At 44.5% G+C, this 27506-nt stretch overlaps 1 protein-coding gene and 1 pseudogene across 2 annotated transcripts; one reads left to right on the forward strand and one right to left on the reverse strand.

The window, feature by feature from the left end:
- Positions 1-11821: 11821 nt before the first annotated feature.
- On the reverse strand, positions 11822-12920 carry LOC113933223 (annotated as a pseudogene).
- Positions 12921-18722: 5802 nt separating this feature from the next.
- Positions 18723-25135, forward strand: LOC113933744 (putative uncharacterized protein DDB_G0290521). Of its 2 annotated transcripts, none has more exons than XR_003523449.2 (2): positions 18723-20626; positions 24898-25135. XR_003523449.2 is itself a non-coding variant. In XM_027614236.2 (2 exons), exon 1 carries the CDS (start codon positions 18899-18901, stop codon positions 20429-20431), a length of 1533 nt encoding a protein of 510 aa, XP_027470037.1. In that variant the 5' UTR covers positions 18723-18898; the 3' UTR covers positions 20432-20480; positions 24898-25135. The 2 variants fall into 2 exon arrangements, 1 of the variants encoding a protein (XP_027470037.1); XM_027614236.2 differs by having other exon boundaries at positions 18723-20480.
- Positions 25136-27506: the final 2371 nt, after the last annotated feature.

Raw genomic sequence — 27506 nt, forward strand, 5'->3', positions numbered from 1 at the left:
TGAATAAACCCATCATAAGTGTTGGTAACATAACCGATAGTCTCATTTTTAAGGTTAACATTACTTGATGATCAGAAGTGGGATCCAGAAGTGGGACCCCCAACAATTCGGAGGCTGGTGAGCAAACAGGTACTTCTACCGACAGACCCTACTGGGCTCACTGCTTTCTCTCCAACCCTGGAGATTGAAGGTAACTTTTCTCCTGGATCTCAAGGTCCATGCCTTGTGTTCAAGATCTATTTTTAAGGCCTTGGGTTTTCTTGTTTGTTTGTTTTTACTTTGAGAGTGCCTATTTGCCTTTTGGTCCAAGTCCTGTTTGGAACTGGACTGTTCCAGCAGAACTGTGTTGGCCTTTACTCTGATTTCTTTTTGGAATCAGGCTGTTCTTGTTGAAACTGCTATGTGGCAGTGGGGTGCCTGGGTGGCTCAGCTGTTAAGCGTCTGCCTTTGGCTCAGATCATGATCCCAGGGTCCTGGGATCGAGCCCTGTGTCGGGCTCCCTGCTCTGCAGGAAGCCTGCTTCTTCCTCTCCCTCTGCCTGCCGCTCCCCCTGCTTGTGTTCCCTCTCTTGCCGTGTCTCTCTCTGTAAAATAAATAAAGTCTTTAAAAAAAAAAAAAGAAAGAAAGAAACTGCTGTGTAGGAATTTTTTTCTTTGCTTTAGAGAAAAATCTCTAAGAAATGGGACTCCCCCTCTCCCCCACCGAAACTCGGACCTGTTTAATAACTCTGGTCCTTCCACATGCACATTTACAACTAAGTGGACTGACTTAACCAAAAGTAGTTTAGAACTTCAGTGGCCATTATGGAGAACTTTCGATCTCCCCATACTTGTTTTACTCAAGATTAAATTAGAGGGGCGCCTGGGTGGCTCAGTTGGTTGGGCGACTGCCTTCAGCTCAGGTCATGATCCTGGAGTCCCTGGATGGAGTCCCGTGTCGGGCTCCCTGCTCAGCAGGGAGTCTGCTTCTCCCTCTGACCCTCCCCCCTCTCATGCTCTCATTCTCTCTCTCAAATAAAGAAATAAAATCTTTAAAAAAAAAAAGATTAAATTAGAAACCATGGCTCCTAAAAAAAATTTATTTTTAATTTTTTTTTTAAAGTTTTTTTTTTTAAGATTTTTTATTTATTTATTGAGAGAGAGAGAAAATGGTAGAGAGAGAGCATGAGAGGGAGGAAGGTCAGAGGGAGAAGCAGACTCCCTGCCGAGCAGGGAGCCCGATACGGGACTCGATCCCGGGACTCCAGGATCATGACCTGAGCTGAAGGCAGTCGCCCAACCAACTGAGCCACCCAGGCACACTTATTTTTAATTTTTTTTAGGTCTTATTTATTTGTCAGAGAGAGAGCACAAGCAGAGGGAGAAGCAGGCTCCCCGCTGAGCAAGGAGCCCGATGGGGGACTCCATCCAGGACCCTGGGATCGTGAGCTGAGCCAAAGGCAGATGCTTAACCGACTGAGCCACCCAGGCATCCCCTGAAAAAAATTTTTAAAAGGAAGAAAAAAAAAACCTGAATGGAAAGTATATTATTATTATTATTATTTTATTTTATATGGTACCATGAGGCTTCTAATTTTGCCTCTTTGCAAAATACTATTTCTAAATTACCTGAGGCAAATAATTGAAAGAAGTCAAAATGGCTCTGAGGCTTCATTTCCCCTTCCCCACTTTCTGTATTTCTAGAAACATAGCAGCCACCTGGTGCTCAGGCTCTACCTCCAGCACCATTTTCCTCTCTTCTCTCTGCCAAATTTACCTCTTCATCAGACTCTCTCCCTGCTCCCTCCTGAACCTATTAAAACCTGCTTCTTTAAAGTCTTCTGAGGGCGCCTGGGTGGCTCAGTTGGTTAAGCGACTGCCTTCGGCTCAGGTCATGATCCTGGAGTCCTGGGATCGAGTCCCGCATCGGGCTCCCTGCTCAGCGGGGAGTCTGCTTCTCTCTCTGACCCTCCCCTCTCTCGTGCTCTCTGTCTCTCATTCTCTCTCTGTCTCTCAAATAAATAAATAAAATCTTTAAAAAAAAATAAAGTTTTCTGAGCATCTAAATAAAGCTCAATAATTGTCTTATGTTCCCTAGGTAAGATGTTGGGATTCAGCGCCGATGGCCAAGAAAGAATTCTTGAGACATCTTTGGTGCAAAAAGGTGGTTTTACTAAAGCATGGGGACAGGACCCTCTGGAAGAAAGAGCGGCACCGGGGTCATGAGGAGTGGCCAATTACATACTTTCAAGTTGGCAGGGGGTTAGGAAGAGTGTAAGTCTCTAAGGAATTTTGGAAGCAAGGTTTCCAGGACCTTGAAGGGGCTAGTTGGGGAAAGGTCATTTATTACCGTTTAGTAAACCCTCAGTCACGAGACCCTTCAGATGTCTATCACTGGGCCATATGCTTGGAGGATGATTGCTAACATAGATCTTGGGGGGTAGAGATAAAGGAAGTTTCCAAAGGAATTTATATATGTTAAAGTAGACTCACAGGACCCAGAGGGGTTGGGATAATGTTAAGCTAAGATTGCCTTTTGTCCTTAGCAAAGTATTAACATCGAGGCAGCTGAGCACCCAGAGGAAGGTCACTCGACCTGTTTCAAGGACTTGTCAGTGGGCTGAAGGAAGTAAGCACATTTTTTTTTAAAGATTTTATTTATTTATTTGAGAGAGAGAGAATGAGAGATAGAGAGCACGAGAGGGAGGAGGGTCAGAGGGAGAAGCAGACTCCCTGCCGAGCAGGGAGCCCGACGTGGGACTCGATCCCGGGACTCCAGGATCATGACCTGAGCTGAAGGCAGTCGCTTAACCGACTGAGCCACCCAGGCACCCCGGAAGTAAGCACCTTTAATTTTTTCTTTTGCCTTTGTTTCCCACATCACCTGGACTAAAGCCGAATCGTGAGCCATAATGAAAGAGTTTTTCAAAGTGGCTGAGGACCCCCATAAGTTTGCTGAAGAATTTTAGCCTAGTTATTCAAACTTACCAACCTGGTTTCTCAGATTTATATCTCTTAGTTCACATGCTTGTTGGTGAGGACCAGGCCAAACACTGGATGAAACGAGCCCAATGGGAACATCCTGAAGTGGACTTAGAGAAACAAACCCTTAATTTTTGGCAAGATGATAGAGCATTCACTGGAAATCTCCACCAGGCAATTATGCTAGAGTGTCATAAACCTGCTGATTGGTACAAAACTCGGGCTTTCACACAAAAGCCTGACCAACCTGTTCATGTCTATTACAATCAACTCCAAGTTGTCTTTTGTTTTTTTTAAGGATTTATTTATTTAGTTTCAAGAGAGCACAGCCCTGGGGGGGGGCGGGGGAGGGCATGGCAGACTCCCCACTGAGCATGGAGTCTGAAGCAGGTCTCCATCTCACCACCCTGAGATCATGACCTAAGCCACAATCAAGAGTCGGACGCTCAACCAAATGAGCCACCCAGGTATGTGCCCCTCCAAATTGTCTTTTAAGAATATTTTGGTCTCCCTTTAGATCTTGATGGTTAGTAGCATTCAACTCTGTTAATGAGCTGGACCTTTTTAGTTAAAAAGACCAGGATGAGATGGGAAACTGCCCATTCCAGATTTAGGTAATTTGGCAAACCAGCTCCTTTGCATCCTAGATGAGTTGCCTAAAAGAAAGACTTCTAAATTTCCAACTCCAGCAAATGAAGGTTCTAAACAAAACCAAAAATACCCTAGTTTCTGTTATTATTGCAAAAAGCTGGGGCATTTAAAAAAAATGTTACGAACTTAAGCATTCCAGCACCTTCAGTCTTCTGTGTCCTCCTAATTATCAGTAATGGGGCTCTTCCTGATTCTCCTTCTTCATGGGCTCAGACAAAGTGCTCTCCAGATTGGGAATGAATCTCTCTGTCCCTATATTTACTGGAGCTACACCCATGGTGCTCAGCCTCATTGTGGTGAACCAGCCCCTGTCTAGGGGTATTAAAACAGTTCAAACAGTAGGGTCTCTCGTAAACCTCAGCAGGTTCCTGTCTTTGAACCCATTCCCTTTTGTCTAGGCCCTTTGAGAGACACACACCATTTTCTCCTTGGCTCTTCTGGCCTTATTCATTTATTGGACTGAGATTTCTTAGAAAAGTATCAAGCCAGAATTTCCTTCTCCCGAGAGAGAGAGAAATCTAGAATTTGATAGTAGTAACCAAAATAGCCAACCAGGGGAAACAGATGACCTTTTGGCACCTTTGCTCTGCTCTGGTTCTGATGGCACCATAGCTGAGTCTGGGGACACTGATCATTTGTTCCTATTGGATCAGCTACCATCCTCTTTATGGGAAAAATCCTCAACTGATGGTGGCAGAATCCACCGTGCATCTCCCATCAAGACTCAAATAGATCCCTCAGAACCTCTCTCCGTAATTAATCAGTGCCCTATTAGTAAAGAAGCCCTTGAAGGCATCAAGCCTATAATAGAAAGTTATATAAGACTCAGGACTTCATGATCCCCTGCACTATTTCCTGTAATACCCCTATTTTACCTGTGAGAAAACCCAGCGGCCGAGGGTGGAGGTTTTGTTGTTGTTCAAGCAATAAACATGTTTTTTTTTCTTACGATTTATTTATTTATTTGAGAGAGAGCAGGAGCAGGGGGGAAGAGCAGAGGGAGAGGGAGAAACAGACTCCCCGCTGAGCAGGGAGCCCAACTCGGGGATCCATTCCAGGACCCTGATATCATAACCTGAGCCGAAGGCAGATGCTTGATGGACTGAACCACCCAGGCGCCCCCTCAAGCAATAAATACATCTACCCTCAGGACCCTGCTACTGACATCCATTCCCACTCAAAGCAGTTTTCACTGTAACTGATCTCTGTAGTGCATTTTTAGTACTGGAGTTGATAAGGATAGCTAGTATCTTTTTGCCTTCACTTTGGAAGAATGGAAATATATCTGGCCAGTAATTCCCCAGGGTTCTCAGCCAGTCCTTCTTTTCACGAACAGTTAAAACCTGATTTGGAATGATACGAAGTGTTCTGCAGGCTCGACTTTGTTGTAACATGTCCAGGATTTGCTTCTCAGCTCCCCTTCTCAAACCTCTTCACAGGAAGACAGCATCCATCTGCTAAAACTTTTGCTTTAAAGTGACACAAAGTCTCCAGGGAAAAATTTACAATTTGCTCCCATTCAGATGAGGCACTGAGGGCATAAGATCTCAGATAAAAGCTACATTTAGACCCAGGAAAGCCTGTATGACTACTTAACACTGACACATTCCATTTTGACATCCCTGTGACCATTTACAGGAAACTCCTCTAACCAATACAGTTGTCCTGGTTTACTGATGGTTTTTATTTAAAGGAGAAAAATGGTGAATACCAGTCTGAGGATGCTATCACAACTTCCTGGAAGTCATCCAGGTAGCGCCTTCACCTCTGGCTCCTTCAGCAATACAGGATGAGTTAATGTGCCTTTACTCAGGCTCGTACGGTAGCCAAGGGCAAAACCACAGCATTTATATGGATAGTTGATACGCTCTCAGGGTAGCTCCTGACTTTGGAATAGTATGGAAACAACAAGGTGTCCTTACCTCGAATGGGACATAATACTAAAAATGGATCCGATGCCCAAAATGTGTTAGATGCCATACTTTGGCCAGCTACTTTGGCCGTTCTTAAGATTCTGGGGTGTTCCAGACTCTACTCCCTGGAGACCAAAGTAATCCACCTCACTGATATTTCCACCAAAAATGCTTCTCTCAAGGAGACCAATGATAGCCAAACCTCTCTCAGAGTCCAAAGATGCATTCTCTCGAATGATAATTTTGGAAAAACTGACAAGAGATACCCAACGTTTGGCCCCAAAGCAAGAGAAACAATATTGAAAATCTAATAATTGTTGGCTTGATAAAAAGAGAGTTCTGGTTTGGACCAAGTAACAATCTGGCTCTACCAGATAAAATTCCCACTAACAATTGAACATGCATTAAACCATTAGTCTGCTGGCACAACAATAGTGTTCATGAATCAGTATTGGTGGGGAAAGGTGAATAAGGCCGCAAAAAGTGACTACCTTGCTTGTGCAAAGTATAATCCAGCAAAATCTGTTCACACAGATGGATTTCATACAGCTTCCCCAACCCATAGATATAAATATGTTTGAGTCATGGTTTGTATGTTTTATCACTGGACCAAACTTTTGTAGACAAGCCAATGCGTCTGCTGTTGGAAAACATTCTCCCTACCTTGGGGAACCCCTGTTGAATTTCATAGTGATCAGGGAACGCATTTTACTGGTTAGCTGCTTCAACAAGGTGTGCTCTTTGGCTGGTTTTTACAACACTTTCATTGTGCAAACTGTAGGAGCTGTGGGCAGGCCATCCCAAGATAAACCACTCTGGTGTGAAGATTATCTTTTTTTTTTTTTTTTTTTATAGGCTCCACACCCAACATGGGGCTTGAACTCACAACTCTGAGATCAAGGATAGCATGCTCTACCAACTGAGCCAGCCATGCACCCCAAGATTATCTTGAGCTGAAGGTGCTCAAGACCCTGAGGGCTCAGAAGAAACTTTTGCCACTCCCTTAACTACATAGAAGAATATAAATTGGGGGTCTTTCCTAGAATAAGGGTTATTATGAGACATGACTTTTATCTGCATGACCCATCTCTATGGCAGGGCAAGCATCTAATTACCAAACATCTGCTCTTCTTATTGCCCTGGGAATTGCATTCCTTTCCCCTGAAGTCCTGGACCCCTATGCCCTTCTCCTCAATTCAGAATGACCTATATATGTCATTCTGCCTGTTTTTGGAGTTTCCAGGTATATGTGGATTCTCTGTATATACAAAATTAAATTCAATTTTCTCCTGTTAATCCATCTCATGTCAGTTTGATTCTTAATCCAGCTAGAAGGACCCCTCTTGCTCCCAGGCAATACCGTCCTCAATCCTGAGGGTTAGTCACACACACTAATAGTACTATTAAGACTCAATAGGCAAGGGGCATCTGGGTGGCTCAGTTGGTGAAGCATCTGCCTTCAGCTCAGGTCATGATCCTGGGGTCCTGGGATCGAGCCCCTCATCGGGCTTCTTGTTCAGTGGGGAGCCTGCTTCTCCCTCTGCCTGCCGCTCCCCCTGCTTGTGCTCTTTCTCTCTCTTTGACAAATGAATAAGTAAAATCTTTAAAAAAAAAAAAAAAAAGCGGGGGGAAAGCAGCAAACTCGGGGCGCTTGGGTAGCTCAGTCGGTTAAGCGACTGCCTTTGGCTCAGGTCATGATCCCAGGGTCCTGGGATCGAGTCCCACATCGGGCTCCCCCTGCTCTGTGGGGAGACTGCTTCTCTCTCTGCCTCTGCCTGCCATTCCCCCTGCTTGTGCTCTCTCTCTCTCTCTCTGTCAAATAAATAAAATCTTAAAAAAAAAAAAGAAAGAAAGAAAGCAGCAAACCCGGACTGGACTGGCACACCTTCTGGTGATGTGAACGTGAAGATTTCCTGGTTGAAGCAGACAACATCTGGACAGACAGCTTTCCTGGGATGTCCTGATCAGCCCTGATACCTTTTTCCTCACTCTTGCTTCTCTTTGCTTTCCCATGAAAAGACCATTCCCTTGTCCACATTTCTCAAATCCCTGTGAAAGGAATACTTTTCATCATGGTCTTTTGGAAACAGCCTCATCATGATCCCGTGATTTCACGTGCCTTTTCCAAAGGGTTAGAAGGTTCAGGATTCATAAAAATCCTTCTTTCATCTAAACTACTAAGTGCTGCTGGGTTCTTATCCAAATTCATGGTCTCTGAATTTACAACTTTATAGACTGTAAAACTCAATAACATTTATTTTCAAAACAGTTTTTTTGAGATAACAATACTTTTAAAAAGTCTTTGAAGATGTGCTATTTTACAAAGAGTTCATCAGCTATTGCTTCAAGTTCATACCTGCACTGTATCTTCCCAAAAGCACTTGATTAATTCTTTCCATGGGCTTTTGCAGTATCTACTATTCCACTTTCATGACTGCTTTAAGCAGGGACATCCAGGACACATCCATGAGTCTGGGTTTGCCTTCTTAGGGAGAAACTTCTCTTCCGTAGGTCAAAATAAGTGCCGATAAATATTTTCAGGTGGCTACCTTCAGACCTAGGATCCTGGATTAGAACCAGCATACGGTTTGGAATTGTGTTACCTTTTTTTTTTTAAAGATTTTATTTATTTATTTGACAGAGACAGCGAGAGAGGGAACACAAGCAGGGGGAGTGGGAAAGGGAGAAGCAGGCTTCCCGCTGAGCAGAAAGCCCGATGTGGGACTCGATCCCAGGACCCTGGGATCATGACCTGAGCCAAAGGCAGACACTTAACCAACTGAGCCACCCAGGCACCCATGGAAATGTGTTACTTTTGATTCTGTACTTATCTGTCAATCTTTTGTAAAAACAATGTGCCCAATAAGGTGATGCTGGCCCAATACTTCAAGATGATCTCCAGCACACACAACCTTGAGAAGATACAGACCTCAGAAGGGAAGTGCGTGGGACTTTTCCCTCCTTACCCTCCTTGTTACTCAAATGTGGCCTTGTAGTTTCCAACTGCTATGCACTTTCCTTCCAATGTGGGACATTACAATCAGGAAAGGTCCTCCCTGGCACTGAGGGACAAAACCACTATATACAAAAAAACCTAACTCTTGATCAATGATGCTTTCAAGGAAAGACTTTAATCAAAAGGGGGAAATGTGAATATTAATACAGGGAAACCTCACAAGGTGGAATCAGGATCCTAGAGGGGGAGGCTGGTAGGGGGAGCCCTACCACCCAGGGTCAACTACAGAGAGAATTGTTAATTACAGATCCCTACCACAAGTATCTCAACAGGAATCCTTTACAGGCTCCAAAGGAGAAAGATGTACATTGCATCCTCTACAAGAAATCAACCACCCCTGCAACTCAGCAAGGGTGAGCATCCCTTCTCTCCAAGGGATTTTTTTTTTTTAAAGATTTTATTTATTTGAGAGAGAGGGAAAACATGAGCAGGGGCAGGGAAGAGGGAGAAGCAGGCTCTTCACTGAGCAGAGAGCCCGACGTGGGGCTTGATCCCAAGACCGTGGGATCATGACCTGAGCTGAAGGCAGACACTTAACTGACTGAGCCACCCAGGCGCCCTCCAAGGGACTTTTGTTCAAAACCCTTCCCAACGACCTCCTTCTTCTCTACAAAATAGTGTTCCTCTCTTGTTTGTTGGACTTGCCTATGGTTTTGGTATTGCTTGCTGCTCCTGGATTGCAATTCTCTGCTATTCCTGCATAAGCCCTTCTTTCACTGATAAAATAACTAGAAGTTTTTATTTTTAAGGTGAACAGAACTGTAGCTCTGCTTCCTTGCACTTTGTTGACCATCTGTTGCTCCACCGTCCCTTGTATGTACCTCTGTTCCAGCACCTATCACACAAATCTGATGCTGTATGTCTCTCTCCATTAGTCTGTAAGCCGTTCCTTTTTCCCTTTTTTTAAAAAAAATATTTTATTTATTTTTAGAGAGAGAGAGAGATTGTGTGAGCAAGGAGGTGGGGAGGGTGCAAAAGGAGAGGGAGAGAGAGAATCTTAAGCAGGCTCCACGCTTAGCACGGAGCCCCTTGGGGGCTTGGATCTCATGACCCTGAGATCGTGACCTGAGCTGAAATCAAGAGTTGGGTGCTTAACCGGCTGCATCACCCAGGCGCCCCCTGTAGGCTATTTCTAAGTGTTCTGCTCAAATGCATCCAGAGCCATGGCTTTCAGCACATAGTATATGTTCAAATGCCTCAGACTTGAAGCCCTATCTCCTGACTTCCCGTCCCCCACACTATCCTGTATTGTGTACTGATTTGCCACCTAGTGGCCACATGACCTTGAACAAGTTGGTCCCCGTTTCTCAATTTCTTCAACCATAGAACACAGGTAATAATCAAACCTTCATAATACTGTTGTGAAAATTAAAGGTCCGTGCAAATGAAGAGGTTAGTGTGCACAGTCCTGACACAAAGAAAACACTTAAGTGAAGCTGTTAATATTATCATAAACGTTTTAGTAATAATCAGGAAATGTGTCTTAGTGTGTAAAGAGCTTATGCAAACTTTGAAGAACTCTAAAAGACTTTGAAGAATCAGACTGACAGATTTAATTAAAAACAAAGATGGCGGGGCGCCTGGGTGGCTCAGTCGGTTGGGCGACCAACTCTTGGTTTCAGCTCAGGTCATGATCTCAGGGTTGTGGGATGGAGCCCAGGGTTGGGTTCTGTGCTGAGCACAGAGCTTGCTTGAGATTCTCTCTCTCTCCCTCTCCCTCTGCCCCCCACCCTGCTCATGCTCTCTCTGTCTCAAAAACAAAAACAAAAACCCCAAACAAAACAAAACAAAAAACCAAAAATAAAGTTGGTGTATAAGCTTCACATAGGGTCTTATACTGGGAACACCTCTCACTAATGAGAACTTTATCCTAACACAAATGGAAAATATGACTGTACCAAGCCTAAACTAAAAATGGACAAACAGAAAAAGAAATACTCTGGGGTGCCTGGGTGGCTCAGTTGGTTGAGCGACTGCCTTCGGTTCAGGTCATGATCCTGGAGTCCCGGAACCGAGTCCCGCATCGGGCTCCCTGTTCAGCGGGGAGTCTGCTTCTCCCTCTGACCCTACCCCCTCTCATGTTCTCTCTCTCTATCTCATTCTCTCTCTCAAATAAATAATCTTTAAAAAAAAAAAGAAATACTCTGGAGAATAGAATACAGTGTTTTTCTGTTGGAGAATTAACTCTTTCTTGAAGAAGCTGCAGTAAGTACAAGAGAATGTGGTTGTTCAAGTCAATAAAAGATGGCCAGTGGTGAGTCCTCCACTTACAGAGTTCTACTGAGACCCAAAGGTTGAAGAATTGTAATTTCTTGGGCCTACATTAGAACTCCATAATTTTTAGACTCTAAAATTGCAAAGTTTTTCTGCCACTATTAACCAGTCCTATTGTTATTTTGTTTAAGTAATAGCATATTTGTCAAAGAAAACTAAATAATATAAACTAATAGATACTTTCTTTTTTTTTTAAGATTTTTATTATTTGAGAGAGAGAGAATGAGAGAGAGCGAGCACATGAGATGGGGGGAGGGTCAGAGGGAGAAGCAGACTCCCTGCCAAGCAGGGAGCCCGATTTGGGACTCGATTGAGGGACTCCAGGATCATGACCTGAGCCGAAGTCAGTCGCTTAACCAACTGAGCCACCCAGGCGCCCTAGATACTTTCTTTAAAACATCTATTTTATACATTCTGGTGTTAAAAAAATAGGTGTATATTTATCTATTGTATATTATGTTATGGGATTTGGGTCTGTTATAGCTATGATCTGCAATGGTTCTCTGAAGAAGTTGGTCACTTCAGACTAGGGATAGATTCAGATTTTGGAGAATCTATTTCATATGATGGGTGAACATTTCCAAAAGACTGGTTTTGTAAAAAAAAGATTTTAGTGGCAAATTTATTTATTTATTTATTTATTTATTTATTTATTTATTTATTTATTTAAAAAAGACACATTTATTCAGCGTCATGATCAGACTGTTACATTTAGCAATCAACAGCATGGGTGCAAAAAAAAAAAATCTACATTAAAACCCTTTGTTGGAATGCTTTACACTTTCCACAGAACAGAAACTAAAATAACCTGTTTTACAGTTAGTCACAAATACAGTCCTTGAGTTTTTTGCCCATACACATGAGGATTGTCTAAAACATGTCTTCTTTGTAGCAGCTCGGGCCTGCCACCACTGTGCTTGGCTGAGTTCACAAATCTCTGTAACCTGTAGCTTCCCCGTCCCTCCTCTGGCTCTCCTCTCCTGCTGAGCTTTGTTTCCTGGCAGTAATTAAAACCTTCTGCCACCGCCGTAGCTACTGCTGCTGCTGGAACCACCATAGCCACCTTGGTTTCGTGGTTTGGCAAAGTATTGGCCTCCTGGACCACCATAGGGGCCAGAGCTTCTGCCTCCAAAATTTCCTCCTTTCATGGGTCCAAGGTTTGAGGATTGATTGCTGTAACTGCCAAAATCATTATAGCTTGCGGCACCTCCAAAGTTGCTTCCATCATTACCAAATCCATTGTACCATCCCCACTGCCACCTTATCCACCACCGCCTCGACTGCCACCAAAGCCACCTCGACCACTGAAGTTCCCTCCACGACCAAAGTCGTCATTCCCACCAAAACCACCTCCACGACCAGCACCAAAGTTTCCAGAACCACTTCGACCTCTTTGGCTGGATGAAGCACTAGCCATCTCTTGCTTAGAGAGGGCTTTCCTTACTTCACAGGTGTGGCCATTCACAGTATGGTAGTTTTGAATGACAATCTTGTCTACAGAGTCATGGGCATCAAATGTTACGAAAGCAAAACCTCTCTTTTTGCCACTGCCTCGGTCAGTCATGATCTCGATCATTTCAATTTTCCCATACTGTTCAAAATAATCTCTTAGAAGATCTTCTTCAGTGCCTTCTTTAAGGCCACCAACAAAAGTCTTTCTCACAGTTAAGTGGGCACCAGGTCTTTGAGAACCTTCTCTTGAGACAGCCCTCTTTGGTTCCACAACTCTCCCATCCACCTTGTGTGGCCTTGCGCTCATGGCCGCATCCACCTCCTCCACAGCGGCATACGTGACAAACCCAAAGCCTCTGGAGCGCTTGGTGTTTGGATCTTTCATTACCACACAGTCCGTAAGCGTTCCCCGTTGCTCAAAATGGCTCCTCAGACTCTCATCGGATGTTTCCCAAAGCTCAAACCTTCGATGAAGAGCTTCCGCAGCTGTTCAGGCTCTTTGGGAGACTCTGACTTAGACATGAGGGCGATGGGAGGGGAGACTTTAACGATGCTTACTCGGCGGCGTCCACGGGCAGAAAGGAGTTGATTTATTTTTATTGGCTCTCTTATTCCAAGGAATCTTTGTCTTAATTTCCATGCATATTTTTTTGACAGTAGTTCAACAGAATCAAATCTCTGTAAGTCTGAAAAAATACAAAGATTGGAAGAATGTAAACAGAATTTGAGATCATAAAGATTCAATGTTTCATCATGATGTTTTCTAAAACAGGAAGGTTTTAAGAAATATTCAGACTGATAGGTTGCTAGATGATGCTTAGTAGAGAGTCATACAATCAGAGAAATAAAAAAGGTGGAATATTTTGCCAGGGATTTTAGGTGTTGGGTTTTGTGCAAAAAATATATATATCTCTTAGAGGATCACAAGAAAGCATTGGAAGTCTAAACCCTAGAATCTTTCCAGATTTGGATGAATTTATTTATAGTAACTAGTTCATGAGAAAATGTAAAACATGGCAATTCTCTCTATTGAAGCGAGATACACTAGGAAGTGTATTTTTAAAATATTATTTGCTTCCGGAGTGCCTGGGTAGTTCAGTGGGTTGAGCGACTGACTCTTGATTTTGGCTCAGGTCAGGATTCTGGGGGTCATGAGATTGAGCTGCACATGGGGTTCCCTGCTCACTGGGGAGTCTGCTTGAGATTCTCTCTCTCTCTCTACCCCCACCCCCATTCACATGCACTCTCTCTCTAAAATAAATCTTTAAATAAATAAATAAAGATAAATAAAATATTATTTGCTTCCATTAAGGCCAGGAATATAAAATTATAATAAATTCTGATTTGGTATAAATATTATATTTAAACTTAATGGTTCTTTTTAAATCATTTTTCAATATATTTCAACTACTTTAATTATAGGGAAAATTAGCCATTAAAATTATTTATTGTTAAAGATTTTATTTATTTATTTGACAGAGAGAGACATAGTGAGAGAGGGATCACAAGCAGGGGGAGTGGGAGAGGGAGAGGCAGGCTCCCCGCTGAGCAGGGAGCCCAATGCCAGGCCCAATCCCAGGATCCTGGGATCATGACCTGAGCTGAAGGCAGAAGCTTAGCGACTGAGCCACCCAGGTGCCCCCAAATTATTAAAAGTATAAATGTACTGGCACACATTTTCTCTTTCACCTCTGGAACCAGTATGACTTGGCTGGGCACTGGCTGGCTGCCCTACTTATTTTCCTGCAAGGAAGGTCCTGATATTTTGTATCTTTATTTCCTGACTGAATGCTTTCCCTTTAAATTTGTAGCAGAATTTCTCCCCAGAAACAGGCCCAAGTCTGTAAAAAAATAGTATAGCATGCTAAGATTGGGAACCATCAGATCTCTCAATAAATGGGTACTTTGTAAAATAAATCTTGCTAAAATGTCATGCGAGAAAGGAAAAAATAAAACTCTTCACAAGAAGCATCCAGAATATGAAAGGTTCAGTGCTTACTGAGAAATAAGTCTCCAGAGAAGGCTTGGCAAAGCTGTCAGAACACAAGAAGAAAGTTTTTTACTCAGTATTTACAGGGGACCAAGTTGGTTCTGAAGTCAGGAGCCTGACTCATATCCTAATACGACAAAGGTAACACAAAGATTTTGTGCTACCTTAAATGCATATAAGCATTAATAATTAATATTAATTATTTGTTAATCACTCAACAATTAATAATTGAGTTAATAATTACTCAACAATAAATTTTTTTCTCTTTTATATTGGTATAGAGGGTTTTTTTGAAGATTTCATTTATTTGAGAGAGAGAGAGAGAGCATGCATGTATGTGCACAGTTGAGTGGGGGGGGCAGAAAGAGAGGGAGAAGTAGACCCCTGCTGAGCAGGGAGCCCACCGTGGGGCCTGATCCCAGGACCCTGAGATCATGACCTGAGCTCAAGGCAGATGCTTAACCAACTGAGCCACCCAGGCGCCCCTAGAGGGGTCTTTGGTTTGTGGGATTATTTTATTTCCCTCCAAAAATGGGAGTTTTCCTTATGTCACCATCCTATATATAGCAGTATTTCTCAACAGAAATTTTCTTTTTTCTTCTTTTTTAAGAGAGGATGGGGGGGCAGGGAAGGGCAGAGAGAGAATCTTAAGCAGGCTCCATGCCCAGCGTGGAGCCCAATGTGGGGCTCTATCGCACAACCCTGAGATCATGACCTGAGCCAAAATCGAGTCCGATGCTTAACAGACTGAGCCACCCAGGCACCCCTCAACAGAAATTTTCTTTCTTTCTTTTTTTTTTGAAGATTTTATTTATTTGAGAGAGCGAGAATGAGAGAGAGAAGAGCACATGAGAGGGGGGAGGGTCAGAGGGAGAAGCAGACTCCCCGCTGAGCAGGGAGCCTGATGCGGGACTCGATCCCAGGACTCCGGGATCATGACCTGAGCCGAAGGCAGTCGCTTAACCAACTGAGCCACCCAGGCGCCCTCAACAGAAATTTTCTATTAAAGTATCCCTAATGTCAAAAGAAAGCAAGCCTTAGGGTGCCTGGCTGGCTCAGTCAGTAGAGCACATGACTTTTGATCTTGGGGTTGTGAATTTGAGCCCCACCTTGCATGTAGAGATTACTTAAAAATAAAATATTAAAAAAAAGAAAGATGGGACACCTGGGTGGCTCAGTCAGTTAAGCGTATGCCTTCGGCTCAGGTCATGATCCCAGGGTCCTGGGATTGAGTCTTGCATCCGTTCCTTGCTCAGCGGGGAGCCTGCTTTTGCCTCTGCCCCTGCTCCCTCTGCTGTGCGCTTTCTCTCTCTGACAAATAAATAAATAAAATCTTTAAAAAAAAATAAAAAGAAGAAAAGCCCCTGTCCTGGAGATAACAGCACAAAGCTGTGTCTCCTATTAAATGTATATGGATATTGTATTCTACCCCATAATATCTTGTGCTTATTTTTTAAGATTTTATTTGAGAGAGAGCATGAGAGAGAGAGCACCAGCGGAAAGAGAGGCAGAGGGAGAGGGAGAAGCAGGCTTCCCGCTAAGCGGGGAGCCCGATGCGGGGCTCGATCTCAGGACCCCGGGATCATGACCTGAGCCAAAGGCAGACGCTTAACGACTGAGCCACCCAGGCGCCCCATCTTGTGCTTATTTTGATATTATTGAAACAGTTAAAAACATAAATATACAAAAAAATAAATGTATTTCATATAAAAATTTCTCAGGTTTCTTACTACTAAGAAACTGAGCTTCCTTGAAGGTGTACCATGTTTATATACACGGAGTCTTTGTGTAAAGTCTGGCACATTGTCTAATCTCTCTGAATAGCCCACAAGGGATGAACTTTTATCTTGGTATTTAACCCAGAACTTTTGCTTTCTCATTTATATTCTATTCCATAATACATGTTTATTTTCATAATATTTATGTTTTTAAACTATTTGCTATCAAGGAAAATCGACACTGTAGGAAGATGGACCATGTTTTATCTTGCGACATCGGGTCTCCTTAGCATATTTCTGGGGTACCTAGGTTCAGAAGTAGTCTTATTCATTGGCCAAGAAGTTCATGAAACATTGCTTCCTAAACTTTTAGAAACACTTAAAAGGAAAAAAAAACACACTTATAAAGAGAAGAAGCTTGTAATGCATTTTATTTATTTTTTCTTTTTAAAGATTTTATTTGACAGAGAGAGAGAGAGAGCATGAGCCAGGGGAGCAATGGAGGGAGAGGGGGAAGAGGGGGAAGCAGACGCCTCCCTGAGCAGGGAGCCCGATGCGGGGCTCGATCGAGGGACCTGTGATCATGACCTGAGCTGAAGGCAGCCGCCCAACGACTGAGCCACCCAGGGGCCCCTGTAATACATTTTAAAAAACAAAGTACAGATGATATGAAAATGTTGGGGTTCAGAGCGAATGGTCAAGAAAGAATTCTTGAGACATCTCTGGTGCAAATAGGTGATTTTATTAAAGCACAGGGACGGGACCTGTGGGCAGAAAGAGCTGTACTTGGGTTGTGAGGGATGACTGATTATATATTTTCAAGTTGGCAGGGGGCTAGGGGGTGCGTAAGTCTCTAAGGAATTTTGGAAGCAAGGTTTCCAGAACTTGAGGGGGCTAGCTATTGTTAGGAAAGGTCATTTTTTTACTGTCTAATAAAACCTTAGTCATGAGACCCTTCAGATGTATATCAGTGGGGCCATATGTTTGGAGGGTGATTGTTAACATGTCTTGGAGGGTAGATATAAGGGAAGTTTCTGAAGGAATTTGTATATGTTAAAGAAGACTTACAAGATTCTGGAGGTGTGGGTAATGTTAAGCTAAGATTGCCCCTTTGCCCTTAGCAAAGTAGTAACACCTAGGCAGTTGAGTTCCTAGAGGAAGGTCACTCGACCTGTTTCAAGGACTTGTCAATGGAGTGTAAGTTATAAGGAAATTTAATTTTTTTCTTTTGCCTTTGTTCCCCACATCCAGATACTGGGTGTATGGAGGTAGAGAGGAACTGTCTATATTATCTTCACAATTTTTCTACAAATCTAATCTATTCTAAAATTAAAAGGTTATTATTACTTTTATTTAAAGATTTATTTTAGTGAGAGATACAGCATGAGCAGGGGGAAGGGCAGAGGGAGAGTGAATCCTCAAGCAGAGCCCCTGCTGAGCTAGGAGCCCCAAGTGGGGCTTGATCCCACGACCCTGAGATCACAACCCAAGCTGAAATTAAGAGTCAGAGGCGCAACCAACTGAGCCACCCAGGCGCCCCTAAAATTAAAAGGTTATTAAAAAAAGAATCTACCTTTAATAACTGAGGGACCAGAATCAGTGCCTGGCTATGATTTATTACCACCAGAACCTGAATGACACCAGGTCTTATACTAGTTTTAATATTCTCACGCCCAATTCTCAAGCTTCAAGTAAGTGTAGTTTTTGGGCTCCAGTCGATTTTCCTATTTTTTTTTTTAAGATTTTATTTATTTATTTGACAGAGAGAAAGAGCACAAGCAGGGAGGGAGTGGCAGGCAGAGGGAGGGGGAGAAGCAGGCTCCCGGCTGAGCAAGCAGCCCGATGCGGGGCTCGATCCCAGGACTCTGGGATCACGACCTGAGCCGAAGGCAGACGCTTAACCGACTGAGCCACCCAGGCGCCCCGATTTTCCTTTTTTTGACAGTTTTCCTACCTCACTCTGTTGGGAATAGTGGGAAAAGCATTAAGTCTTCCCAAGGGTCTGGGCAAGCAGGTGATCAAAAGTGGTTAATAAAGGGGAAGAAAACCTAGAGTGGAAAAAGCCTGAAGAATCCACTCCCAGGTCTGGTATTAACTAGCACAAGAACGTAACTACCCGCAAACGGGTAAAACGGGAATTAAGATTTAACAATAGGACGCCTGGGTGGCTCAGATGGTTGGGCGTCTGCCTAAGGCTCAGGTCATGGTCCCGGGGTTCTGGGATCGAGCCCCGCATCGGGCTCCCTGCTCCTTGGAGCCGGCTTCTCCCTCTGCTTTTCTCTCTCCCCCCCCACCCCCGTCTCTCATGAATAAATAAATAAAATCTTTAAAAAAAAAGATTTAACAATAGCTCCTAATCTGGCCACTTCACCAAAACAAAGGAAAAGCATTAACTCCTCAGAAGGTGGCAGCACCTGGGGCCCACGCTGTATTCGCAGCTAGGGGAGGAGTTACTAAAAGAGGGTCCTTGGCCTTTGCTCTCCTTCGGGAACTCACCCTTGCTCTCGAAGCCTGGGGGGGTGAGGGGGCGTGGAGAAAAGAATGCAGCTACTTCACTCCCCCAAAGGCGGGGACTCAGACCACAGCCCCCAAAACTAAACTCCCCACACTCACACACCGACACTGCCAGGCTCCGCGTTGGGAGTGACGCAGTGGGCTGAAACACTGCGCATGCGGGGAGGACGTGCGCGCAGGCGACGGTGCGTACTGCGCATGCGCCCCTCTCTTGACGGGGGGGGCCCCCTTTTTTTTCTCACGGCAGGTGAGAGGCGGCCTCCCTTTCCTGCCCTCTCGCCCCGCCCCCTGCGCGGCTCACCCCCGGGCCGTTGCCATGGCGACCCAGGGGCCAGAGCCGGCCTGCGGCGGCACAACCCGCCGGGTCTCTGAGGACCTGGCGGCGGCGGCGGCGACGACAGTGACAAGTCATGGAACTTTCAAGAAACAACGTCGAGGAGACCAGGAAGCACACGGGCCTCGGGCGTTGCAGGCATTTCTTCTGGCTGGGCGTGGTCTTCGACACGGTGGGCACGACCGTGCTGTTCACCGGGGTCTTCGCGCACCTGCTCTTCGACGACCTGCTACTCTACCTGGGTTCCATCATCATCTTCTTCAGCCTGCTGTGGTGGGTCTTCTGGTACACCGGCAACATCGAACTGACTGCTGAAGAGTCCTTGAAGAGGCCCTTCCACGTGCCCTCCTCCACCACGGTGGACGCGCTGAGCCACCGCCTCTCTCTTACCTTCTGCAACATGTCCACCACCTTGACGCGGATCCGGCGGCGCTGCGGTCCCAGGACGTTCCTTCTTAGACCTGCTTCTCCGAGTATGACCGTCACGTCCCGGCTCGAAAACCAGCTGGAGAAGGAAGACCAGGGCAAAGACGGACCGACAGGTGCCCTGGAGAGCGGAGACTTGCAAAACCTGGGCAGCGAGGATCTGGGCCCCAAACCTGAAGCTGTCCGAAGTTCAGAGGGAGTTCGCTCCCCGGGCCCTGATGCTGGGTCTCCGGGCCCCGAGGCTGGGCTGCCAGGGCTTGTGAAAGAATCGTTTTTCACTCCAGACCAGGCTCAGTCCCTAGCCGTCCTCCCCTCCAGGAGCCTGCCTGTAATCCCCTCGGCCTCTACCCGCCAGCCTCTAGCCGTGCGTGTTTCCAGGAGCCAGCCGGCGGGCACTCTTGCCTCTGCAGGCCAGCCTGTTGCCTCCTTGGCTTCTGCCAGTCAGCCTGCGCTCATTGTTGCCCCTGAGAGTCAGCCTGCTGTCCCCTTGTCCTCGTTGACTCAACCTACAGTCCTCCTTGCTTCTCAGAGCCAGACTGCAGTGTCTGTGGTCCCTCAGAGCCAGCCCTTTGTGCCTGTGGCCTCTCAGGACCACTCCTTGGTTTCCGGAGCTTCTCGGGTCCATCCCCTGGTGCCATTGCCTGCACAGAGCAACCTCCAGGTCCTTTGGGCCTCTCAAAGCCACCCCCTGGTGTCTGCGGCCGCACAGAGCCAACTCCAAGTCCCACTAGCCTCACAGAGCCAGCTGGAGAATCTTCCTCCTGCCTCTCAGACTCCATCTTCAGGTGCTCAGGCTTCCCAGTTGGAGGCCCTGGCCACCCCTGTGTCTCTCATCCAGCTCCCATCCTCCCAGTCTTTTCAGACCCAACCTGTGGCCCTGCGGGTCTCCCTTGCTGTCCAGGACTTTCGGGCCTTCTATCACAGCCAACAGACCCTCCAGAGCATCTCTTCAGTCCAAGAGATTGCTCCCAGCCCGTCCGCGCTTGTCCAGGAGTTTCAGAGGAAGCCACTTGCCCAGGCTTTTGAGACTCCGCCACTAGCGGGCCAGGAGCTAAGTCAGGAATTCCCTGCCACCGCGTCCCCACCCCCTGAGTCCCAGGCTCCAGCTTCTCAGGCCCAGCAATCAGTGTCTCCTGAGAGCACACCCACCCCTGACTCAGAGAAGACAAGTCGCCCTCCCTAGTACAGAACTGGACCCCTGCTATCAGAGTGGCCGCTCAGGCCTCTGCCAAGTAAGTGTCTTTGGCAGACTCTTCACCTGCAATATTTGATTGTTTCCGGTCCGTGTTCTGATCGTTTCCTGGATCTCTTCTGCTGGAAAAAATTGAGTGGAGGTGAAGTGGCCTGTTCCTTCCGGGATTAGATCTTTTCCACTTTGGTAGGTTTTTGAAACCTAGTGCGGTTAAGCTTTTACCTACTCAATCAGAGAGTGAGATCGCTTTATTTAGGCTTTGTAAGGACAGGGTGGTAATTAAGACATTCCATCAGGCACTGTGGGTGGAGTGGGGAAAGGGACTCTGCACTGTTTCTGAAACAAGATGATTTTAGGTGGCACAGAGACACAGCATTAAATAGCAATGAGCCCTTCAGTGGGAAAGTTTTCCCCTCTCAATTCTTTAGCGATCTTTTTTGGTTCTATCAAGGAGAGCGTCCTTAGTGTGTAGTTAGTGATCTCCAACATTTTGGTAGGCAACGACCACACCCAGCTAGGATTTAATACCATGTGTGTTCAAGTTATTTCAATGGATAACTTCTATTTATGCCAAGTAATACTGGTTTTTCTATTTAAAATAGTGATGGTTGCTTTTCAAAATACATTTAAGTGAAAAAACACTTAAACAACTTAAAGGTAAAAAATTAAGTGTGTAGTGAAACTTGAATGATCCTGAAGTTTGGAAACCATTTGGCATTTAGTAAATCCCACAAGCTTTCTACTAAATCGCAAGACCCTTTGTGCTCACCTGTTTAATGAACTCTTTGGTTGAGGCTAACTGAGGACCAATTCCACTTAACTGCCCAGCCCCTTGTCAACCAGAAAGGTAGAAAAGGTCATGTGAAGGTCAGAATTGGTGAGCCTGCTTCTCAGTGGGTTAAGTGCTGTTATAATGATATTCAACTGCTGAGTATCCATTTCCTGGTCTTTCTCTTTAATCCTATTCCATAAATTACCTACTCTGGAGGGGGAGTATAGGGCAGAGCAATATTTGGAGGTTATGTTAATGCTCCTTTTTACAATGCTACCAACATATTATCTAAGAAGGTTATTTCATATTGGTTGGTTTCATTTCCAGGGTGGGGTACAATTGAATATTCGGTGGAAGTCAGACTTTTTTTTTTTTTAAGCAACTTTTATTTATTTATTTTTAAGATTTTATTTATTCATTTGCGAGAGAGACAGAGAGAGCACAAGCAGGGGGAGAGGCAGAGGGAGAGGGAGAAGCAGACTCCCCGCCGAGCAGGGAACCCGATGCGGGACTGGGATCATGACCCGAGCGGAAGGCAGACGCCTAACCGTCTGAGCCGCCCAGGCGCCCCTGGAAGTCAGACTCTTAATTTCCTTATAATTTTCTCCAGTTCTCCTTCAAGAGAATGTATATAGGTGTATACACACATATATTCTATAGATAATCTATAGGGACAGAGCATTCTGGCTCTTTTGGTTTTGTACAGTTTGGACACTTGGATTTTAAAATGAAATAAATTCAGTGACTTACGTTATTTCTATTAAAAAAACAAAAAAGGAAAACACTAACAAACCACAGTAATTACAGAAGGAAAAGATTTAGTATGACTGAGAGAGATCATTAATTTTTTCCCATTAGTCATATCCTTTCAGGTAATTTATATGGTTGAATTAAGTCTCAGTGTAATTCTTGAAGGGGGCTTGAGCACTTACTAATGGCCAGGAATATTGGTAAACACATATAAAGATGAAAGGATGCAGGCCTTGCCGTCAGAAGGCTTTGTTATAGACTTTGTTCTCTAACTCAAAGGAACAACTGTAAAGAGGAGAAAATTTTAGACAAGAAAGGAAAAGGGGTTTACCTAATAATTCTTAGTGGAAGAATTATTTTTTTGACAGAAAGAGTCATGCAGTACCCTTCAAATAATTATTTCACTGACCAGACATTTACTGAATTTCTAGTAAGGGCTAAGCATTAATTAACATGAGGCACTGGGGATTCAGAGTTAAGATGCCTTTGCTCTCCATATGCTCACTGTTTATCAAGGGAGACAGGTATAGAAATAACTAACACAGGGGCGCCTGGGTGGCTCAGTCAGTTGAAGGTCAGACTCTTGATTTTGGCTCAGGTCATGATCTCAGGGTTGTGAGATTGAGTCCTGCATCGGCATCAGGCTCTGAGCTGGGTGTGGAGGCTGCTTAGGATTCTCTCTCCCTTTCTCCCTCTTACCCACCCCCCTTTAAAAAAATAAATAATAAAAATTGAAAAAAAAAAAGAAAAGAAATAACTAATGCAGTGTGCTATTACAGAATTCTAGTCCAAGTCTTTCAGAATACAGGTGTGGGCTACATGAAGGATTTTTGAGTTTGATCCTGAAGTAAGCGTTCACTGGGTGAGGGAGATGGGAAGAATATTCCATGCAAAGGGAAAAGCATCAGCAAAAAGGGAGAGGCATAAGTAATAGTCCATGACTTGCTGGGGACATATTTGGGAAAGGATAATCTGATGCTATAGACATGGGTGCTTGGGATTAAGAGGTTGAGGTGGGGGTGGGGGGAAGCTTTGAAGGCTTGTGAGGAAGGCTAAGGTCTTCTGTGGTCTTCTGTCTACCTGTGGTCTCTGTTCTAAGGAAATGGCAATCGGCCAATAATTAGATAATAATTGCTAAGATCTCTCCCAGTTAGTTCTGAGCTGAAAGTGTACCTCTTAGACATTAGCAGCAGTTTCTAACCCAAGTGGGGGCTCCATGGGCATTTATCTTGGAAAACACTTCCAGGTGTTTATTCACTTGTACATAACATTTTTTTTTGCTACAAAGATGAGATCAGGTAGAATGAATAGCCGATGTTATGACACATTTCTCTATATTGACCCTAAGATACATACTTACCTAAAAGAAGAATTGACACATTTTTTTCTATGAAGGCCCGGATAGTAAATATTTTAGGCTCTGTGGGCCAAGAAGCAAAATCAAGGATATTATGTGGCTGTTTATATAAGAAGAGAGAAAGCTGCCCCCAGGTTGCCTGGGTATGCGGTTATAGTTACTTTGATTGCAGATGCATCATCTGGAGCCATTCACCTAAGAGCAGCTGGCCTGAGACGGAGGGTCAGGTGTGTGGCCTGGCCTGTCAGGCCTACAGCCAACCCCGTGTTTCTCTCTGCCCCAGTGACACTCAGACCTGCGGGTGGAATTCTCTGCTCTCAGAGAACCTGGCTCTGTCATCTCGGTCCGCTGGTCTGAGGAGAGGTGATTTCCAGAGTCTCTGACTCCCAGATTGAGATTCCACTGGGTGGTGCCTGGCATTTGCTAGTGGTGGAGTCTAGAATGTGTAGGTGGTGGCGGCATTTGGGCCCTGAGGAGACCACTGGCCAGACAGGCAGGCATTGGGAGCTCTGGGGTGAGCAGGGGTAGAAGCTGATGCCCAGGTTGGTCTTTGAAGCTCACAGTGCTAGGCCACAGCAACACAAAAACGCAGAGTGAGGAGGGGTGCTCCTGGTATCTGGTGGGTAGAGGCCAGAGGGGCTGCACACAGCACACAGTGCACTGGTCCCCCCTCACAACACAGACTCATCCCACCCAAAACACTGTTACTGTGAGGTTGAGGAACCCTGATCTAGAATAACTAAAAAAAAAAAAATTTCTCTATAGTTCATGAGGTACTTAAGGAAAAAAATCTTTTTATCCTCAGAGGACTCGTTAGCTCTTAAATAGTCATGGTATCTTCTAGACCAGGAAGATTTTATTCACCTTTGTTTTATTTGTCTTTATATTCCTGTTTTGAATCAACACAGACGTGGGGGCATTTATTAATAACATATAGCTAACATTTATTGGGTGTTTATAACATACTGCATACTGTACTAAGTAATTTACAGACATTGTCTTGTTTCTTGTAACAATCAGGTAGGCACCATTATTATGTCCACTTCAAGGAGGGTAGACTTGATAGTGATTGAAAAGTTAAGGCATTTTCTCAATGTCAAACAAATAGCGGAGTTGGAATTAATGTACAGTTGATGTATAATTTGTTACAAGGTGGAGATTATAAGCTTTCCTTCCAAGTTAGTTATTAATGAGCCTTTTTTTTGGTAAGCCTGTCAATTGTCACTTAAGCTCTAACTCCAGATCAGTCTATGGGTGACTTCTCTGTTGAAAGCTTTACTCCCAGGGGTGCCTGGGTGGCTCAGTCGGTTGAGCGTCTGCATTCGGCTCAGGTCATGATCTCAGGGTCCTGGGATCAAGTCCCGAGTCGTGCTCACTGCTCCAAGAGGAGCCTGCTTCTCCCTCTCCCACTACCCCTCCTCCTGCCTGTGCGCGAGTACTTTCTCTCTCCCGAATAAATAAATAAAATCTTAAAAAAAAAAAAAGAAAGCTTTACTCCCAGAAGGAGAATGAAAATCAAGAATTGTTTCACTGTTTATAAATACTATCTGAAATAAAAATTGCTTTTTTTCTTTCCAGAATCACCAAAGTTTCTACAGATTTAAGTGCCAACTTTATAAAAGCACAAATACTTACCTTAACCTCGTTTTGGAAACTTCTGTGTGAGTCCTGACCTATCTCAGACCAGCAGGCCTGCTACACGGCCTCTGCCAAGCATGCATGTGTCAGTGTTGGGGGAGACTTTTCCAGCTTCAGATCATAAAGTTCTTTATTGCCAGAATTTTAAGCCATAATAAACTATGCTATTCCAAATGAACTTTGTTTTAAAATAAGTTGGTTTTTATTTTTTTAAAGATTTTATTTATTTATTTATTTATTTGACAGAGACACAGTGAGAGAGGGAACACAGGCAGGGGGAGTGGGAGAGGGAGAAGCAGACTTCCCGCGGAGCAGGGAGCCCGATGCGGGACTCGATTCCAGGACCCCGGGATCATGACCTGAGCCGAAGGCAGACGCCCAACGACTGAGCCACCGAGGCGCCCAAAAAGTTGGTTTTTAAAATGGACATCTTGCAAGGGCGCCTCGGTGGCTCAGTCGGTTGGGTGGCTGCTTTCGGCTCAGGTCATGATCCTGGAGTCCCTGGATGAGTCCCGCATCAGGCTCCCTGCTCTGTGGGGAGTCTGCTTCTCCCTCTGACCCTCCCCCCTCTCATGTGCTCTCTCATTCTCTCTCTCTCAAATAAATAAATAAAATCTTTAAAAATAAAATAAGACATCTTGCGAAAGCATTCCAGCATTCCAAGTGGAAAATAATGCCTTGCATACTCTGCATGAAGATGAAAGTAAGTACACTTCCCACAGAAATGGACATTGGAAAATGTAAGTCTGTTTTTAAGGGTACTTTGTGACCTCACTAACTAATAGAAAAGTTAGCACAGGGGCGCCTGGGTGGCTCAGCCGTTAAGTGTCTGCCTTCGGCTCAGGTCATGGTCCCAGGGTCCTGGGATCGAACCCCGCATCGGGCTCCCTGCTCCGTGGGAAGCCTGCTTCTCCCTCTCCCACTCCTCCTGCTTGTGTTCCCTCTCTCACTGTCTCTCTCTCTGTCAAATAAATAAATAAAATCTTAAAAAAAAAAAAAGTTAGCACAATCAGTGCATTGTAACATGCCACAATTTATATGTTCATTTTGATTTAAGGAACATGAATTTCCCATTTTCCCAAGAACTTTAAAATCTGATTGGATTGTATATTTTAATGATAAATAAAATTCATTTGAGAGTATCCTCCTCTTATATTTTTTCTTTATATCAGTAGGTTATTTATGCAAGAATCCTCTAATAGATGGATAGTTTTCTTTTGAAATTTTCAGTTATAGGCAAAAGCATGTTTTTAGATGGTATGATAGTTTTGATCAAAACTTCTAAAAATTTAAGCTGTTTTTGTATTTCTTCCCCTTTTCCATCGTATACTTCCATAATTCTGTATTTGTAATTTTTAAAAATTAACTCAGACTGGAAGACTATGCACTGCAGATACTTAGAACAAAGAATGATAGGACATTAAACTAAGTGAAGTAAGCCAGTCACAGCAAGACAAATACTGTATGGTTCCACTTAACATGGCATTTCTCATATGACAGAATTGAATTCAGGAGACGGAAAGTAGAGGGGTGGCTGCCAGGGGCTGGGGCTGAGGGTGGGGATGGGAAGTTGTATAATGGGTTATAGCCTTTCAGATGAAAGGAGTTATGTGATTGGTTGCACAACAGTGTGAAAGTACTTAACAATGGCAAATGGTACACTTAAAAATGGTTAAGATGATGGGGCACCTGGGTGGCTCAGTTGGTTAAGCGTCTGCCTTCGGCTCAGGTCATGATCCTGGGGTCCTGGGGTGGAGCCCAGTATCGGGATCCCTGCTCAGCAGGGAGTCTGCTTCTCCCTCTCCCTCTGCCCCTACCCCCTGCTCCTGCTCGCGCGCTCTCTCTCTCTCTCTCTCTCTCTCTCGCACTCTCTGTCTTACAATAAATGAATAAATTGGGGCACCTGGGTGGCTCAGTCGTTAAGCGTCTGCCTTTCAGCTCAGGTCCTGATCCCAGGGTCCTGGGATCAAGCCCCGCATCGGGCTCCCTGCTCGGCAGGAAGCCTGCTTCTCCCTCTCCCACTCCCCCGGCTTGTGTTCCCTCTCTCGCTGTGTCTCCGTCACATAAATAAATAAAATCTTTAAAAAAAATAAAAAATATCTTTAAAAAATCTTTAAAAATAGAAATGTCCTTATAGGATGAACAGATTTTTAAAATTTAAATCTTTGACTAGGTAAAATATTTCCATATTACAAAATTCAAAAAGCATAAAATGGCATATGGTAAAGTTTCCCTATATCCTTCAGTGCTACTGATAGATATTAAAAATACTAGTTTTGAGAGGCACCTGAGTGCCTCAGTCAGTTGAACATCTGACTTGATTTTGGCTCAGGTCATGATCTTAGAGTCGTGAGATCACGCGTCCATAGAACTCCGTGCTGGGCATGGAGCCTGCTTAAGATTCTCTGTCTTCCTCTCTAGTCCTCCCCCCCCACCCCCTTCACACTCTCTCTCTCTAAAAAATGTTACTAGTTTCTTGTAAATCCTTTCATTCAAATATTCTATATATTCATTTATATATATTCATATATATATAAAGAGCTTACATA

Source organism: Zalophus californianus, chromosome 10, assembly GCF_009762305.2.
Source record: "Zalophus californianus isolate mZalCal1 chromosome 10, mZalCal1.pri.v2, whole genome shotgun sequence".
Lineage (NCBI taxonomy): Eukaryota > Metazoa > Chordata > Mammalia > Carnivora > Otariidae > Zalophus > Zalophus californianus.

What these genes read in the sequence shown, in the direction of transcription:
- LOC113933744 (XM_027614236.2), top strand. Translation starts at nt 18,899, where the DNA reads ATGGAACTTTCAAGAAACAACGTCGAGGAGACCAGGAAGCACACGGGC.